General features: G+C 40.3%; 1 protein-coding gene across 2 annotated transcripts in view; it reads right to left on the bottom strand.

Annotated features, from left to right (window-relative positions):
* Window positions 1-822: 822 nt before the first annotated feature.
* LOC117177418 (homeobox protein araucan-like) overlaps window positions 823-17,571 on the bottom strand; it is a 109,207-nt gene continuing 92,458 nt past the window's right edge. For both annotated transcript variants that reach the window (XM_033368087.1, XM_033368088.1), the window contains exons 3-7: window positions 16,075-16,208; window positions 10,981-11,339; window positions 7,842-8,814; window positions 7,676-7,758; window positions 823-2,169 (exon numbers count right to left, since the gene is read on the bottom strand). In XM_033368087.1, coding sequence (XP_033223978.1) covers window positions 7,719-7,758; window positions 7,842-8,814; window positions 10,981-11,339; window positions 16,075-16,208 — 1,506 coding nt within the window. In that variant the 3' untranslated portion in view covers window positions 823-2,169; window positions 7,676-7,718. The remainder of the gene's footprint in view (window positions 2,170-7,675; window positions 7,759-7,841; window positions 8,815-10,980; window positions 11,340-16,074; window positions 16,209-17,571) is intronic.

The following is a 17,571-nucleotide window of genomic DNA, read 5'->3' on the forward strand; positions in this document are numbered from 1 at the left end:
TCTCTTCAAATCTTTGAAACCGTACGAAATCCCTAACGGCTTGTGAAAAATCTTTGAAATCCTTTAAAATATTTCAAACCCTTTAAATTATTTTTAAACTTATTATTGAAACCTTAAACTTGAAAATCCCATGGAATTGTTTCAATTTTTTGATAATACCTCAAAATTTTTTAATATACCTTAAAATATTTTGAATCCTTTGACATTTTTTAAAAGACATTGGAAACGTCCTGGAATCATTTACAGTACCCTTACCCTTTCAAATCCCATTCAGTTACTAAAATTCATTAAAAATGTCTTTATAATCTTTTAAAATAATATAAAATCTTTTAAATCCTTTAAAATTATTTGACATTTTTTAAAACCTTTGCAAATCCCAAGGAATTATAAAAAATACTTTATAATATTTAAAATCCTTTCATCATTTAAACAATTGACACACAATTGTGTGTGTATTATAATAATTAATAAATAATAATTTTAAAAAATTAATAATTCTTTCAAAATCCACTAAAATATTATAAAATTCAATGAAACTCTATGATGGTATTTTCTGAAATCCTAGAAAATGTATTAAAATACGAGTTTTAAAATCTTTTTAAATAATTGAAATCCTCGGAAATCTTGTAAAATAACGTAGCATGTTTTAAAATATTTTAAAACCTCATACGTCCGGTAAAATCTATATCTTCCGAAATTCAAGAAAATTCTCAATCAAAAAATATTTCAAAAGCTTGAAAATCACTTCAAATTAATTAAATCGAATAAAAAAAAATTCCTTCAAATATTTTTGAATTCCTTCGAATATTTTTAAATTCTCTCGAAAACTTCACATTAAAAAATCCTGAAAATGCCTTAAAATTGTTAAAAGTACCCTAAAACCTAAAAATCCTGCACTTGGCTTTTTATTGGAAATAAATGATCGAAGGACGAATTTTCGTGTTGGACTGTACAGGCCCAATAACAAAATCAAGAAGGGACGTCCCCTCGTTTTCAACTCGGCGAACGTACACTTGTTAAGGTAATTGGTTTCGACACCAGAGTGCTTGGCGTTCATGCGAATTGCAGATTTTCTCGCCCTATAATGCTCTTATTTATATATTCACATCTCCTTAGTCGTCCACGATCTGTCATAGAACTAATCGCATTATTTATATATTTATAATAATATACACGCAGCGTACACTCTCACCTCGCCCAAGCCACCCTCGCCAATGTCACATTTTTTGCAACGGACCTACGATGACGATTCTACTCACCTAAATTATTCATAGTTAATATTTCACTGCGATAATTAATCAATTAGCGATATTTAAGGATAATTGTAATACCTATGGTGTCTGTTTTTTATTAATTATTTCTCTACTACCTTACAACAGGAAGCTTATTTTTATTACTGATGCCATTCGCGGGGTGGTCGAAAGATCAAATTTTTTTGTTAAAGCGTGTACGCTTCTCATATCTTGTGACTTGATAGTTAATAGAGTAGTACAATAATAATATATATATATAATAAAATAATAGCCTTTATTTAAAATCTCAGCGGCTGCGCCGCCTTTGGATAATAATCATAATAATAACAACAATTACTATTGCCCTTGTACGGTGCCATTTGCACATTGCCCGTGGTTTATTTAAAAATAAGAATCAATATTTCTGATAAAATAAGCATCCCTCACTACCAATTTCACTGGGTGATTCGAAGATTTTAAATCTTGATGACTTAAGGATTATTTTTTTTCTTTTAGTAGAACCAGTGCAGAAATTTGAGTCTTTATTTGAATTTGTCGCCAATTTTGATTTTCAGCTGTTTCCCCTACTGTCAAAATTTCTGCACGAGTTAGACTTTAGAGTGATTCCCCTAATTCTTTAAACCAATAGATCTTTCCTATTCGCACCTTCACGACACCCTTTTCTTTTGCTCCCCTCTCTTTCTAGTTTTTCTTTCTTTCTCTCTCTCTCTCTATTCCCTTCCTTCTTTTTCTATCTCCTTGACTCGCATTCACTCCTTTCTTTTTAGCTGTTCTCAGAGAAATGCAGTTTTTTCTCTCCTCAAGAGGCACAGCTTAAAATCCCAGAATCTCGTGGCGCGCGGGAACGTGTGTCCATGTTTGCGTATGCATATAGAATCCGGCAGGACATCATCCATCGTCTCTTCTTGTGGTTAATCTGCAACAGAAAATGGGGATGGTTCGAGGTTAGTGACGCCATGTTCCTTTGTTACTTGCCAAGAGGAAGGGACCTGCGCGGCAAAGTAGTTACACGTACATGCGATAGCTAATACATAAGAGCACGGGTTATATTCGTCGGTGGTTGGCCGCCGGCAGGAGTGGGTGTCGGTATTATACCCGTCAAACATATAAGCGCCTGCGCCTGCTTGGTACTGCGGTTGAAACAGAATAGCGATTGAAACAACGCGCTTCGAACGTAAACTAATTATGTTTGTAGAAATTGATATCGATCCATTTCAAACAGTAATCCTCAACATTTATGTTACGTGCACTCTCAATAAATGCCAAATTGTCCGCAACTGTGTCAAAACGCCTATTCAATTCAGAGATTTTATAATACTGCAAGTATCTCGATCTGAATTGAATCAATCGTCAGTTAAAAATAAATGGGATCTCAATGCAAATATACTTCTATACTCTTTCTCATAAAGTACATAAGGAATGAAGTCATACCATTTGAAAATTTATAGAAACAGATTAATAAATCAAGGAATAAATTGAAAAAAGATTATTGAACTTGACTTCCTGGACGAATTTCGAAAAACAGGAAGTGTTCTATGGAAGGTTGAGACGCATTTCCCACGTGTCAGTGACCCATTGATTCCGTGGCAATGAATTAATTTTCCCAGTTATAGGTACACGTGTCGTTTCGATAGGCGACACTTGACAAGCAAGGCAATTCCCGATTACAGAAGAATCGAGAGCTCGAACCGGTTTCGAGCCGCGCTGGTGGCTTCGTAGCCACAAGATCGCTTTGGCTTCCTTTGTATCTTCGTAACTGCTTGTTACTAGACCACTTATGTCGTCCAGAAAATAGGTAGCCGCGACGTTTACGCGACGCGTATCGCTACGATTACAACGTTTCGCATGAACAAATCCGGTACGTGTCCCATTCGATAGACATTCGCGATAATTCCCACTGAGCCATGTTCCAGCGAACTTTTAATCCCTCGTGGAATCAAGAACGACCATGTAAATATAAGATCCGGATGCCCGACTCTGGGTATTAAAATTAAGGATTTGCCGCACAGAGTAAGAGAGAATGAAGTAATTAATATAAAAAGAGTACAATTAAATTAGCCAGGTAGTTATTAGAGTTTAATAAATAAACTTTTAACTTCTTTTTTTTTCAATCAGTTAATTAGAAATAAGTGGACTTTGAAATTTTAGGTATGGAAATCAGCGGCACATGGAGAATGCTATGAATTCATGTACTCAACATGTTTACATAATCAAGTACAGGAAACGGTGACAAATCAGTATAAAGATATAAATTGATATGCCTATCAAAGAGTCCATTAGGCCGATTATTCATCGTTAGTAAACTTATGAGTGGCAATATTCTTACTAGTGTACTCAAGATGCTTTCAACAGCTGTAAAACATTAGCACTGAAAGATGGACCCATTAAGAGATTAAGGTGAACAGCAATTGCTCCAAGTACCTTCAGTAAGTACAGTACCACCCAGAGAGCATTCCGAAAGTTCTTTCACATCAGAGATTAATTCTTGAGCATTGCTAGAGAATTCAAGGGACAGGATTGATGTTAATAGTGATTTTTATGATGGGAAAAGTCCAACGATAAGAATTCTACTGGGAGCTTCGTTCACCCGGACGTCTATAAATCATCAATGGCTAATTCCACCTATTTCACCACAATCGAGAATCAGTTGGCTGAAGCAAGTTGAAAAACGAGGGAATATATATGTGTAGTGAGGAGTGGAGCACTCAATCACTTGATTCAATGCTTGGCACGACTAATTGACTCGTGGATCTTCTATCGTCTTTACAAGGTAGATCTATTATGGCAAAGAGCTATAATACTTAGAAGATCGCGAGGCACACGAGTTTATCTTTTTCGCTTTCTGGCTTGACTCTGGTATAAGCGCGGCAACAAATTGGCCGTACGTTACGTTCGCGCCGCGTGCCTGCATAAATTATCGGGAAAGGACAGAAAAATATCACTCTCTTGTGCAAGCCAACCACCTCGAGCAATAACTTATGGAGAATCGTTGCAAGAATTAAAGATTAAATGAGAGACATAGCTTGGGGAGCATGTCTATTTTTAGCTTCATAGCTTGACAAAAAGGGGTGCTTGCCAGAATTCGGGAATTAGGAATTGTTCCGCTGGTGAATCAAACTCTTATACTGTTATAAAAAGGTATTTCAGATTTCTAGAAGCAGTATAATTAATCCTGAGATCGCTGTAAGATTTGACGTTGCCGTATTGTGCAGAAAAGTCGAGAGCAGTCAATGCTGCAAAAAGCACTTACTGATTTCTCTTCACTACGGGTGGTCTCCAACATTAAGTACGCTCAGGAATCACAAAGACAAACATCAAAGATGGAATGAAATAAATAAAGTAATTGAAATCCTTCAGAAAAACTTTCATCGTAATGAATCAACCCTGTAATTAAAACAATTCCCAAACAAAATGATTGTGAAATCAAAAAAGAAAAAAGTCCCGCTGCAGCGTAACGGTACCAATAGTAATGGAATCACGACAATGTAGTATTTTTTTGCCTCCTAGTCATTGGTCTTTTCAAGTGAACGAGCAAGCAACGACTATTGGTGCTTCCAATGAAATATTGTCATACGCAATCGTTTTGTGATTCGCAGTGGCGCATTAAAAAGCAATCCGCGCTCGGTACAGCGAGTTTTCATTTAGCTTGTGATTTTTATCTTTCTCGCCAGGCCATCCATCACCGCTTGTTCTGTCGTTAAATGCATGTGCTTCGGACCGATCAGAATGACAATGTGCAAATTTGGCTCTATTGCGTTATCGATTGTTGCCTTCCCAGTCTCAAATACCGAGGATGCATTCGTTCATTTGCAAACTTCTCACCTGTCGCTTTTAAGTTGTCGCTAACAGAAATAAATGCAAGCACCTTGCCACGCTTAACGCACACTAAATCCGGATGTTCTCATGACATTAATTTATCGTCACTTGCTGGCAACAGGCTAGCGTTTCAACCATTGAAATGTCGCAATTCGAGAATCTGCAACAAGCTTTCTTAACACTATTGCTGCCCCTTAAATTATGACTTCAAAAGCCCTTTTGAGAATATCATAAATTTTCTCTTATCCTCCCCGAAGGTAATTTTAAACATTTCTGAATAATTCTTTAGAAGGAAATACTGCCACAACATATGTTCTTGAACTGGAATACCTTGTACTGAATGAAGAAGATAAAGTGAATGTAATCAGAGAAGGAGATTTTGTAAATAGTGTAAATTCCCAATAAGAAGGTGCGATCAAGCATGGTAAAGTGACGAAGGATATCGTATCATGGACGACCACCAAGTATCGGGCACTCCACCCACTCTAATGGCAATTAAATATCCAGCGAGCTAATTGGCAATTACCGCGGGCGTCGAGGTTTACTTTTTCAGCCTACCAGGTAGCCGCTGGGTTTCTCTCATTGGTCGTGCGTACTGCCCATGTGTGTGCTCTTGCGGGTGTGTTTTCTTGCTAGTATGTGTCGGTGACTACCTACCGGACTGGACGGCTGCTGGACCGAGAAATCAGGGAGATGGTAGTAGGGAAAGACAGGTTGGGGTCTCTGGTGCACTCAAAGTTTCGGAGTTATAAAGCCACGGACTATGAGGACCACGAGGCGGTCCTCGACAGCTAACAGCCAGCAGCCTCGACACTGGAAGAGAGACGAGACGAAGGCCGCAAGGGAGAGAAGAGGCGAAGCGAGGTGACGACAGCGAAAACTAGTTTATTTGGGACCCGACTATAAATTAGGATCAGATCACCACCAGATAAGGTGGTCCCGGTAACACCCGGGACCCGAAAAAAGTCTCCAAGACCTGAAAACTGACGTTGTTCCTTCTTCTTCTTTTTTATTTTCTCTTCCATCTCCCATCTTTCTAACACTTTACACACTAGAAAATACTATCCTGCTTTGTCCTTCTTTCTACATTTCGGAAACTTGGGGAGTATCGGGTTAAGGCCAGCAGAGGCGTCCACCTGGAATAATTTGGGTTCACTAAAAATAAAGACTGCCATGATCACAGATCGAAAATGTTTTCTAATTCAAACCTCAGACCAGAATCCTTCCTTACTTTTAGAGTTGTTGTAATTTTTAAATAATCCCCTCAAGTACTATTTAACTATTAGGTTCTTCGCACGACCATAATGGCCCATTTCTGATTTTTACCGGTTTACTTTAGGGGAAAACTAATTGGGATTTAATTCAAGAGTAAACTAATTGAGAAGGGGCAGGCTCTTTGCGAAGAAACTTGGATAAGTCAGGGTCGAAGTTTCACGGAGACTTCAGGGTTGAGGAGTCAGGGGATATCGAGAGTAAACCCTGAAGATGAATCCAGGGAATCGTTTGTAAGGAAACGAGGGTAGAGCCGTTTCGAAACCCCTCATACTCTTGCTTTTTGGCGTAACAGGCATGAAGTCTTCGGTTTCCCAAGGCACTTTAACGATCGCCCAACCAACGCTGATAACTACCCTCATACCTTCCTCGCCAATCCTCTTGAGTATATAGGATTCTCCGGAAAATCGGGAATCTACTCAAGAGAAAAACGAATTTGAAATGCGCGTCGCGATAAAAATTGCAATTTTACCCTCTTCGCAGCGGCATTAAAATGTTCATCAATCGAGACAGAAAAAATTTAACTAGACAAAACAAGTCGAGTGTTTGAATTAAAATCCAGGTACTCGGATGTGTCTATTTCTTAACAGTTTTTATTTGCATATATAAGCTTTAGCCCGACTTTTTACTTCGTGAGAAGATAGTACCCAACAAGAATCGAATGACTTTGCCGGTCCCTAACGCGACGGGTCGAGGTGTGTCCGAGTGAAATAGCTGGATGAGAGTGTGTAAGAGAGAAAGAAAGTAAGAAAGAGACAAGGAGAAGAAGATCGAGGGAGAGAGAGAAGGACGAGGCGAGCCAGTGGTGATTCCATTCACTGATTGAAATCTCCGTCCATTTGTTACTGTCAAGAAGGTGGCGATAGCCTCTCTCGCTGTCCGCAGACTGCCCACACGCTACTCAATACCCAATGCCATTATTATTTCGACGCAGGCCCAGGGACTAACGACCAATCAACTCGCCCGGATATTAATTCCTTATCGATTGTCTTAAGGTGTCCGTTCGACTTTGGAGGCGACTTGAGCTCTCGTCCAGGGCAGTTGATCGTGGACCGTGACTGATCGTGATTCGATAAGACTATACCGTTGCTCGAAACGACCTACCTTCGAGCCTTGTCTCTTATGTCTCCACTTTTTATTTTTACTCAATGGCGAAATAAATTACTGTACTACCTATCCGCGTGCGTTTCTCGTGTTAATACTATCATGGAGATAGAAATCTACTTGTTCCCTCGACTAATAATAGATCAATTCCATCAACAAAGGGAAAAACATTTCAGAAAAGCTACTATAAATAATCAAGATCGAGTACGAATACAAAAAATGTGACAAACCTTGAGAGACGTGGTGGTCCTCCGTCGGTGCTCATTCATATCCTTAAACGGGAGACACGAACCCACTTCCCATGGTTTGTGACCTGAAACAGATCCACATAGAATCATTAATACACTTCCAAACTTGATTGAATAAAATAAAATTTCTCCCAACCGAATCACTTACCCTTTATAAAAAGGCTTGAACGCCGTGGTGGCTTCCGTAGGTGGGAGGCTAGCTGTCGTGTGATGCTGATGAAGTATCGAATTCTGCGAGGAAGGTGAGAATTCCTTGTGCGGGGAGTTCTGAAGTCGAGAACTGAAAGACGAAGCACTACTGGCAGAACCCGAACTCGTGGATAGGTATCCTCCGTTGTGGTTGGATCCGTAATGATTAAGATTACCATTACTGGTGTTGTTGTTGGTGCCACCAGGGCAGTACCCGGTTGGAGGGCCCTGGATCACTCCGTTCGGAGTAGCCACCTTCATGTTGGGAGGTGTTTGGGGTGGCGTATCCGTACCAACTTCGGGAAACCCCGCCGCTGCTGATGAGGAGGCACTGGACGTTGAACCCGAGGAAGAGTTAGGATTGTAGTGAAGCTGCCCTCCAGAGGAAGACGACAAAAATCCGCCGTATCTTGCAGATGCGCTGGAGTAAGGTGCCGTCGCTGCGGAGGATGGACTCATTGAAGCTGATGAAGGTAGTGCAAAAGAAGAAAGACTTCCACCACCAGCAGTACCTCCCGCACCACCAGAACCAAGCCAGGGCTGCTGGGAATGGTGGTGAGATTGGTTGGCTAAGTGATGCTGTTGTTGACTGTAATGCTGCTGCTGATGGTGTAAGTGATATTGTTGATGATGAGGGTGAGAAGGCGGAGGAGGTGTTTTACAAGCCGCTGTGTCAGCTAAAGACCAAATCTTTGGCTTGGTGGCTGGAATGGGGACGCCACCGGCGCCGCATTCAGTCTTAATCCCTTCTTCTTTGAAATGATCGTCGCTACCGTAGCCCTGATGATGGTGGTGATGCATTGCATGATGAAAAGGAATCTCTCCTCTGCGAAGATCATCTTCCAGGTCTAGATCATCATCATCATCAAGATCCTTCTCGTCCTTCAAGTGCTCTGCTTTGAAGTGCTCTGGCTTTACGTGCCTCATTGATTCTGTGAACAAGGATAATAAGTCAACTAAATATAAGCTCGTTACTGACTTATTAAAGTAAGTTAATGAATTTTTGACAAATTGAAGTATTTATCTTAACTAACGATCCACTAGCCGATGAAAGCTTGGCACGTGATCTCTAAGTTAAAAGAGAAGGGTTTAGATTCCATCATGTCATTAAAGAATATCGATAAAGATCCGACAACTGATCTTTGGATTAAGTCTCCCGTAAACTATTTGCTCGTCACTCGAAAGTAAAGAGATTCCCTGTAGTATGGAAAACTTTTTCTGACTAATCATTAATTATGATAAGAGTATAAAGAGAGTGGTTTTCACTCGGGGGCAATATTGACGTTAATGGACTATATTCTCTGGTGTGAAAATGAGACTTCGGATGCGTGTCATTGTGGGGTTCCACAGATAGAGAGAGAAAGATGTAGCGAATATCTCCCTTTACACCCTTATATAGTTAAGCCGTAAGGGATGCTGTGAAAAAAGGGGCGAAGTCTGCAACCACTTTGGGGCGCGAGAGATTTCAGCTACCCTCGAGTGGATATATCTTTCTCTCTTACACCGCCAGCTCTTTCTTTCTTCATTCCTCCGGCTTCCTTCTCTCTCGGGGTACTCTAGACCGCTCGGGCCGTCTGCCAGCCAGTCAGTCAGGGGTGAGAATTTCATTAAGAGGTTCGAATGAGTCGGCAGAGGGTTTACTTGATGGGTCGTCAAGCGATAATTCCCAAGCTAGAAGGGGCTGCCGGCTGTACACAGAACAAGAGACAGACAGACGCAGAAAGGAAGTGAGAAAGGAAGACAGAAGTGGTAAAAGATTAGGTTAAGGGCGCGCGCAATGCCCCTTATAAAGGGAACCTTATGGACCAACTAAACTGATACTGCTGCAAAGTCCACAAGTGGCTCTTTAACTTTTGACCCTCTTTTATCAGCCGCTAATCGCATGATCTGGTTCTACTAGTCAATACCTCTCTACGCCTTCGCTTACACGAGTTTACAAACCTAATTCGGCAAGCCCTACCAGATCGAATATCAGATTAGGGAACACAATAGGATCACACCTAACAAAAATTCACACTCATATCTCTTTCCGGGATCTCGCATCATATTCAATAGATTCCATCAAAGGACTCTTTTATTATTAAATGTGCCCCTTTAAAAATCACAAAGTTTCCCCTAAATTTCTAGAGTACTTATGATTCTTCACAGGACCTGAACTCTAACAGGACATCAATATTGTGCGTTTACGCCGTGTGTGGATTTGCATGAAAACCAGGTGTCAGAAGCGAAGCGAAGCGGACCGATATTGGCCAATGTGTGGTGGGGTAATGGTGGCCATAGAAGGGTCCGCACCATTCGTCTCGCTGCGGGCGCCGATACATCACCGTGCCTCGAACCTGTGCCAGTATCTATATACATCTACCACGGTGTTCTCGTACATACATATATCAGCGAGTATATAGACCCGCGGATGGAGAGTATATTGGACCTACGGATAGCTACTCAAACCCGGCCGCACCCTCTGCCATTCCTACCTATACTACCATTCTGGAACCATGCTGTATCCACGAATACCATCAACTACGTCGTCGTCGTCGTCCACCAGGACCAAACCGAAGGCCATTAATCTCTTCGCGCGGCAACCCGCAACCCGTCACTGTGTTTACCCACATGTGAACCATTATGTCCGCCCCCGCGATATAGACACTCTACGGATATTCATTCCAAATCTCACATATTCGCAATTTCCGCACTAGCGATCGACCACAACAACTACAAGTGTTCTCTTGTAGAACGTCGGGAATAAATTAGAATTCAGGACTTTTACAATAGCGAAACTTCGAGACTATACCTTAAACCTAGCCAGTTATTAAATACTGTCTATCAGTAATTAAACTTCCTAAATGGATCATTTAGAACACTCTTCATAATTTAAGTGGTTATTACAATGTGCAGTTTATTACGAAATTAGCAGTGAATGTTTTTCTACTAATTTATCACTTCATAGAATCTTTTAATGGCGTAATTGAATTTGACTCGAAATTAAAGTGAAAAAAAGAGCTCATCTGCTAGTGAGAATTCGAAAATGTGTGTCAGTTCTAAAGAGTTCAAAGATACGATTAATTTTACAGACGAATTTATTATAACAATCAGCTTACCACTGTCATCCAAACCTCTTCTGGCATCATCGCCCACCCTGTCGCTCCTACTGTCCCCCATTTCTTCTTTCATTTCCTTAGCGTCCTCCGAATCGGATAAAACCGCATCATCATCATCATCAGTTTTGTTTTTTGGTTCCCAAGTCATCTTATTCTCTTTCTTCAAACGTCTCCTCGCATTGGCGAACCAGGTCGAAACTTGCGTCAAGGTCATTTTCGTAATGATTGCTAACATAATTTTCTCACCCTTGGTAGGGTAGGGATTTTTCTTGTGCTCATTCAGCCACGCTTTCAGGGTTGCGGTTGACTCCCTTGTCGCGTTTTTTCTTCGCGCTGCCATATCGTAGCTCGCACCATATCTGAAGCAAAAATCATACCTGTATATTAATAAAATCATACTCTAATGAAACAATACAACTGCAAATGAATGTACTGATGGTATAGACTTCCCCCATCTCTCTCTAAAAATGATACATTTTTCAAAGACTTATAAATCTTGCTAAAGGATACTTGAATCCCCCAGGGCTTTAGGAAAATCTGGATAGACTCGTCGATGCGTGAGTTGCGTTAAAGGCAAGTTGCACACCCCTATTGCCTAAACTCGGTCGCCTTCTCTCTTTCCCAGTTCACTCTTCAATACAATTCTCTCCCTTTGTTTTTCCACCTCCAGCTAGGACGACATTCTACAGGGGCGAGGGTGATACGGCGGCAAATATATACGGAGAATAAACCCCCAACGGCGGCGTGATTCCATCGAGTTCCCGCACTCACTCACCATAATGGCGATCCGATCGATTCCCCTCCTTCCCTTCCATCACTCTTTTCCCCATTGAGTGTGCACTGTATGTTCCATAATATACAACTCAACAATCCATCGCATATTTCCGATATCCATAACAGTACTTTTCCTGACCGAGAATAATCCATGAGTCGTCTATTTTGCCATACAAATTGCACGACTAGAGTTTCAAACTAATTTAGAATAGTTGGAATGGATGAAGAGCTTTTTAGCTCAATTGGATTCTCTAAATTCAATAAAAAAACATAACATTGTCGTTCGAAATTCATTCGATTAAATATTTCCATCCTAGCAAAATGTTCTTCAGAACAAGAATCTCACCTTGATATAATCTTCCAAATTCGAACCGCTCAAATTTGGTTTCACTCTAAGGGACCGATTCCAGTAGTCGAGATTGCCGATAAGGGAGAAAGGAAAGAAAGTGGTAGGTTGTGGTAGACTTTGGAAAGAAACGAAGAATGAGGTAAGGTGGTGGTTAAGGTAGTAGTGATGCGAAAGGGGGTGGAAATGGTTTCAACCTCTATTAAACTCCCTTCAGACAAGGGAAAGGCGGCCTCGGTGGATCTCGTCGCTCCTTTTCCAATAAAACCGCGTGGCTGTTGCACGAAAGTGGCTGGAAGAAGGGAAAGAGGGTGAAGAAAAAAGCGAAAGGAGCCCGAGGCCTCGGAACGGTAAATCGATTGCCGCCATTGTGTTTCACCACGAGGGATTATTTGCTGAAGCAAAAAACCGTAATGAAGCTGCGATTATTTCTTCCCTAAAAGGTCCCGTTTGGAACAGTGATCGGAAGTCAAATATGACTATTCCTATTCAGTATCAGTTTCTACTAATAATATTTGCTAAGCTCGAATTAAAAATCCAGAGTATTTGAGTGTCGACAGTGAACCTGGTAGATAGGAGTAATATGGCGATATGGAGTAGCTGGATAGAGGGTACTACTAGAGCGTGGGTACTTGAGCGACTCATTAGGGGCTTTGCATATGGTGGCGTCAACCTCGAAAGGTTAACCAATATTGGTAGAACGCGCGTAATTACGTTGCCGTATATGTACGTTACTAGACCGCCCGGAAGTGCAAACGTAGGTATTCCAAGTATCCCAGGCTCCTATCCTCTATCGTACAAGCCAATCTAATACTCTACTCTGTACCTTGAACATCCAACCTATGACGGCCATTTGCTCACACAAGCATTTTCAATGTGTAGGCAATGGAGAACCTTCATTTCGACAGACAAGTCCTACCAAATTGCGCAGTAATCCAACACCCACCTAATGGGAGATGATTTCCCTCATTTCAACTAGAAGCTAAATAAGTTTTCATTGACTAATCCGCCAAATTAAATCCTAACTAGATCCAATCGATATATCCTTTCACAAAACGGTGACACTTGTGTCCTCATTTTCTTAGAGACAAGAAAATTTTCTTTAACCGGTTAGACACCTTGAGGAACACACCATAAGTATAATAGTCTCGAGACTCGGTTTGAAAAGACTGCACACCCCTTATTGGGTCAAAATTGAGTTAGTATCACGAGCCACTTGTTGACATGGTGAAAAAAGTACAGGTAATTACACTCTCTTTGAACGAGAAAATCAGCTTTCCCTATCAGGCTTCGGAGGCCTATTAGTGATGTGAAGGAATGCGACCTTGGCTTCTTCTTAATGTTACTATGAAAATAAAGGCTTGTTCCAGAAACAATTATTTCAATTCCAAACATCGCATGATTTGCACAGAGAATAATAATTGTAGAAATCGGGGTTTGACTTGAAACTTGTTTTGGCTAGGGTCGACAGTCTTTTTATGAATTCAGTGGTCGTATGTTCCCATACGAGGATAAGAGACGGTGGCTGAGGGTGAGAGAAAAGTGAAAAGGAAAGCAGGGGTGCCGTCACGGCCGGATAGAAATGAGAGTGTGAAAGTAAGAGAGACTTGGACGCGCGTGTGCAAACGAAGGGTTTTCCATGAGAAATGGCGTCTTTATTGAATAGCCCGACTGTTGCAGAGACGGCCTGGAAAATAGCGCCAACCCTCCTGGACATTTACGAGGCCCGAAAAGAAAAATTGTCGACCAAAGAGGCACGTGAAAAAATGCTTTCTATAACCCCGAGAACTTTCCCGCTCTCAATCACTATAAATAACTAAATTGGAGGATAATACTCCACAGATATATAAAAAAATCTCCTCACTTCTACATTTATCTTATTTGGAGTATTATTTAGAGTTATCTGCAGAAATCCTAAATTAAATCTAAGATGAGCTATAAACAAGTCTCCGACCCAACAACTCGTATTTTTGCGCCCATCTCTTGAGCAGGACAAAACGAGGTTCCGATGTTATCTGGGGAAAATAACAGCGGTGACGACAAGCTCACATTCCTTCAACAGTTGAAAAAAAATGCTGGCGGATCTAAGCCTCGTATACACCCACGTCCACCCACGAGTCCCAGTAAACTTTATTCTCGACACAAAACAATGGCGGATCGAGGGGGTAGGCGCAGGGGATGCATACACGCGTGTACAAAGGAGAGGTCGCCATGCACAAAGGACGAATGAGGGAAAGAGGGAGAAAGCGACCTCGTAGTATTAAGCAAGTAAATTAATAGAGGCTCGTGGAGAGGCTTTGGAAGTTGCCAGACTGAAGAGATGAGGGCCAAAAGGGTGAGTATTCCACGATAAACAATGCCTACCCCAAACCCAGAGACACAGAACCCTCTCGGCTCCTAACCCTTCAGTGTGAGATTCTCCACTCATATCCTCATAACCTTTTAGCAAATCATTGCCAGAGTATAAATATTAAATGAAGGCAATCCAGATATTAAGAAGCAAAAAACTGGGAACTATCAAACACTGCTGGCACATGACAGCTTTCTTGCTATCTAGATGTGAAGGCAAGTTTCAGATTCAAGGTAGGAATCGAAATTTCTTCAGAAATCCATTTACATATAGGAAGACTGTCCCCTTTCGTGCCGATAAATATGAGGGAATGTGAGGGTGTTTGTACGTGTATACGAGGGTTGATACGCAAGTAAAGCACCTGTGGGAGTCGACTCATTGGCAGGGGTTGCTGCAAGCTAGAAAAAGAGGGAGAGGAAGTGAGAGAGTGAAAAGGAGACATGGGAAGAAAGAGGGAAAGAGAAAGATGGAGAAAGAGAGGGTTATACGAGAGAGCAGTGTTGAGTGTGGTGGCCTCGCGAACAGGAGAGTGCGAGGAGAGAACCCCGGAGGAAGCCAATCAATAAACTCACTCACTAGCTCTCCTACGAAGAGACCTACTACTACCATTGCCACTATCACCATCGCCACCATACTCCTATATTCTCCTGCACTTGCAAGTGCCTACCCAAGCTAGAAGCCTCCATTATGTACGCCCACTCAGCTCTCTCTCTCTCTCTCTTTATATCTCTTTCATTCTCCCTCACTTTATTTCTCTCTCCCTCGTGCTTTCTTAACTGAATACAGCCATTTTGTAACCGTTCGTCTGTAACACGTTCGACATGTTCATCCCTGCGATCCAGTAAAGGATTTCATCCTTTGATCTACGGCTATCAGGAAATCAAGAATTTTGTGTCGTACCAACAAAACACGGCAATCGAATCTACTGTAGAACCTAAAAACCACTTTTGAAGATCCAATCTCTCGAGCATGATATAAACTCTTCTACAACTATTTTTATGAGCGATTTTTAATATTATGTTACGCAACTTTTACGATGTGAAGATTTGTCTTGAAACCTGATAGATTTAAGGGTGTGAATTAGAGTCTTTCTACATTACGAGGTGATAAATTGGTGTTTACTCAAATTGAAACCGAACGCGGCTAAGTTGTGAAAGCATCCGACGTGCCCCACGTCTTCTTCTTTAATCCCCTTTTCCGGAAGAACAGAGTGGAAAAGAAGGGACCTAGTGTTGACAGATCTCTCATATATTTCTACTCTATATAAATCTTCTCTTTCCTCCTCACATTTTTCTGTCGGCATTCATAATAAAAAAACAGTGAAAATGTTGCCGACGTGATAACCCTAGAAGTACTTTGTTTGCTTAATCATTTTGTTTTTTAGAGAGTAAAAAAGGTCATCCTCGTATCCTCTTTTTCCGACTATCTTATATTATTAATGACAACTCAGAAATTACAAATTTCTTATCTATACATTTTGTTGAGTATTGGTGGCCGAGATGAAGCAGAAACAGTGTATTAATAGTGCATGTAACTGAAGTTTTCAGTGAATAGAAAAATGTGTGAAAATTTCTTGATAACATTAATAAAGTTTTTAAAACAGAAAGATCTTTAATTAACGTACCCATAGGCAGCGAGTGTTGGATCGTAGTATGTATATCCGGGGGCAGCAGGTTGGAGAGCAGCAGTACCCCATGCGGCTCCCATATCCGCCGTCATCCCCATCCCCGTCGCGTCCTTCAGTCCGTACGGATTTCCCTGGAAAAGGAAACTAGCATTGATTTCCGTTGCTTCGCCACAAGAGCTTTTCTCTCTTTCAAGAGAAAGAGAAAGTTTTATGCAAACGGATTTTTCTCCCTTCAGTATCACAAGCTTCCAGCCTCTTTAAATTCAAGATACATGTGATTTAAAAAAGACCCAAAATAAATTCTACTGAACCTAACACTTTTAGATTTTAAAATATTCAAAAATCTGTTAAAAATAAACTCTTGAACAATTTCTGAATGTCATGATCATTCGAGAATGTAGAAAATAGAATAAAATGATAAAAATGTCAAAAATGTTAGTTTGGAACAAGCTGTGTTAAAAATAAAAGAACTTCTGGGGGAATATTTAGGGCATCATTAATAAAAATCCTTTCTGCAAGGCTCTCGTTAGTTTTGACAATTAAAGGCTGTCGCTGCTAGCGGTGGAAGTTAAAATAATTAATCTGGGAATTTCATTTAATCATGAGTTATTAAAACTGAAGCAAACTCTAATATGATCTGGTAATAATAATTTAGAGTGTTGAATGAGCAAAATATATACTGTTTTTAAAAAACGGTAGTCAACATTATGTGATTGTTTGATATACAAATATACAAATTTGAATTTAGATTGAGAACGATCGGAATGGAGTGTTTTTTCTCTACGTCGATGTGTCCAAAATAATAAGGTTCTATCTTGGAAAATGCAAATTAAAAGGTTCTATTTCGGAAAATGCAAAATGAAAGGTTCTATCTCGGGTGGCAAGATCTTGAAGCTTTAGAATTTCAAATTAAATATATTGAGAACACCAGAACTCTCAATTTTATAGAACCTTCTAATTTGTATATGCGGATTCAGAACCTTTCAAGATGCACAATCCGAGATAGAACCTTGTCACTTGGACACGTTGTTAAATCCATTTAAAATCATTAATTTAAGTTGTTCAAATTTAGGGAAAATAGAAAAATTTTCCATCGAGAAAAGAGGTTCTAAAAACAAGAAATTTTTTTCTTTCAAAAATGAAGTTTGAGATATTTTTTTTCTTTCGCGACACAGTTGATTCAATCCTGTCAGATTTTCTTTTGTCTATCTGTTTACAAAAATAATTGAAAATTTGCTTTTTTCTTTGCATGATTTCTGCATTATTGTCCGTGGGTGTCGAATTTGTGTTCAGCTTGTTTTTAAATTATATTTGAAAAATTCAAAAATTTTGGTAACCTCATATTCTTCACAGGGAATTCTAAGCAGAACTGACTTCTTTATCCCTACGTTCCTCTTTTTTAAACTGCTAATCATTTCCTTATATTACTTGAAAAATAATTGGCATCTTCAGAAAAAGGGGGAATAGTGAACTGACAGTGATCCCTTTCGATTT

The sequence above is a fragment of the Belonocnema kinseyi genome, chromosome 7 (genome assembly GCF_010883055.1).
Source record: "Belonocnema kinseyi isolate 2016_QV_RU_SX_M_011 chromosome 7, B_treatae_v1, whole genome shotgun sequence".
In the NCBI taxonomy this organism is placed as follows: domain Eukaryota; kingdom Metazoa; phylum Arthropoda; class Insecta; order Hymenoptera; family Cynipidae; genus Belonocnema; species Belonocnema kinseyi.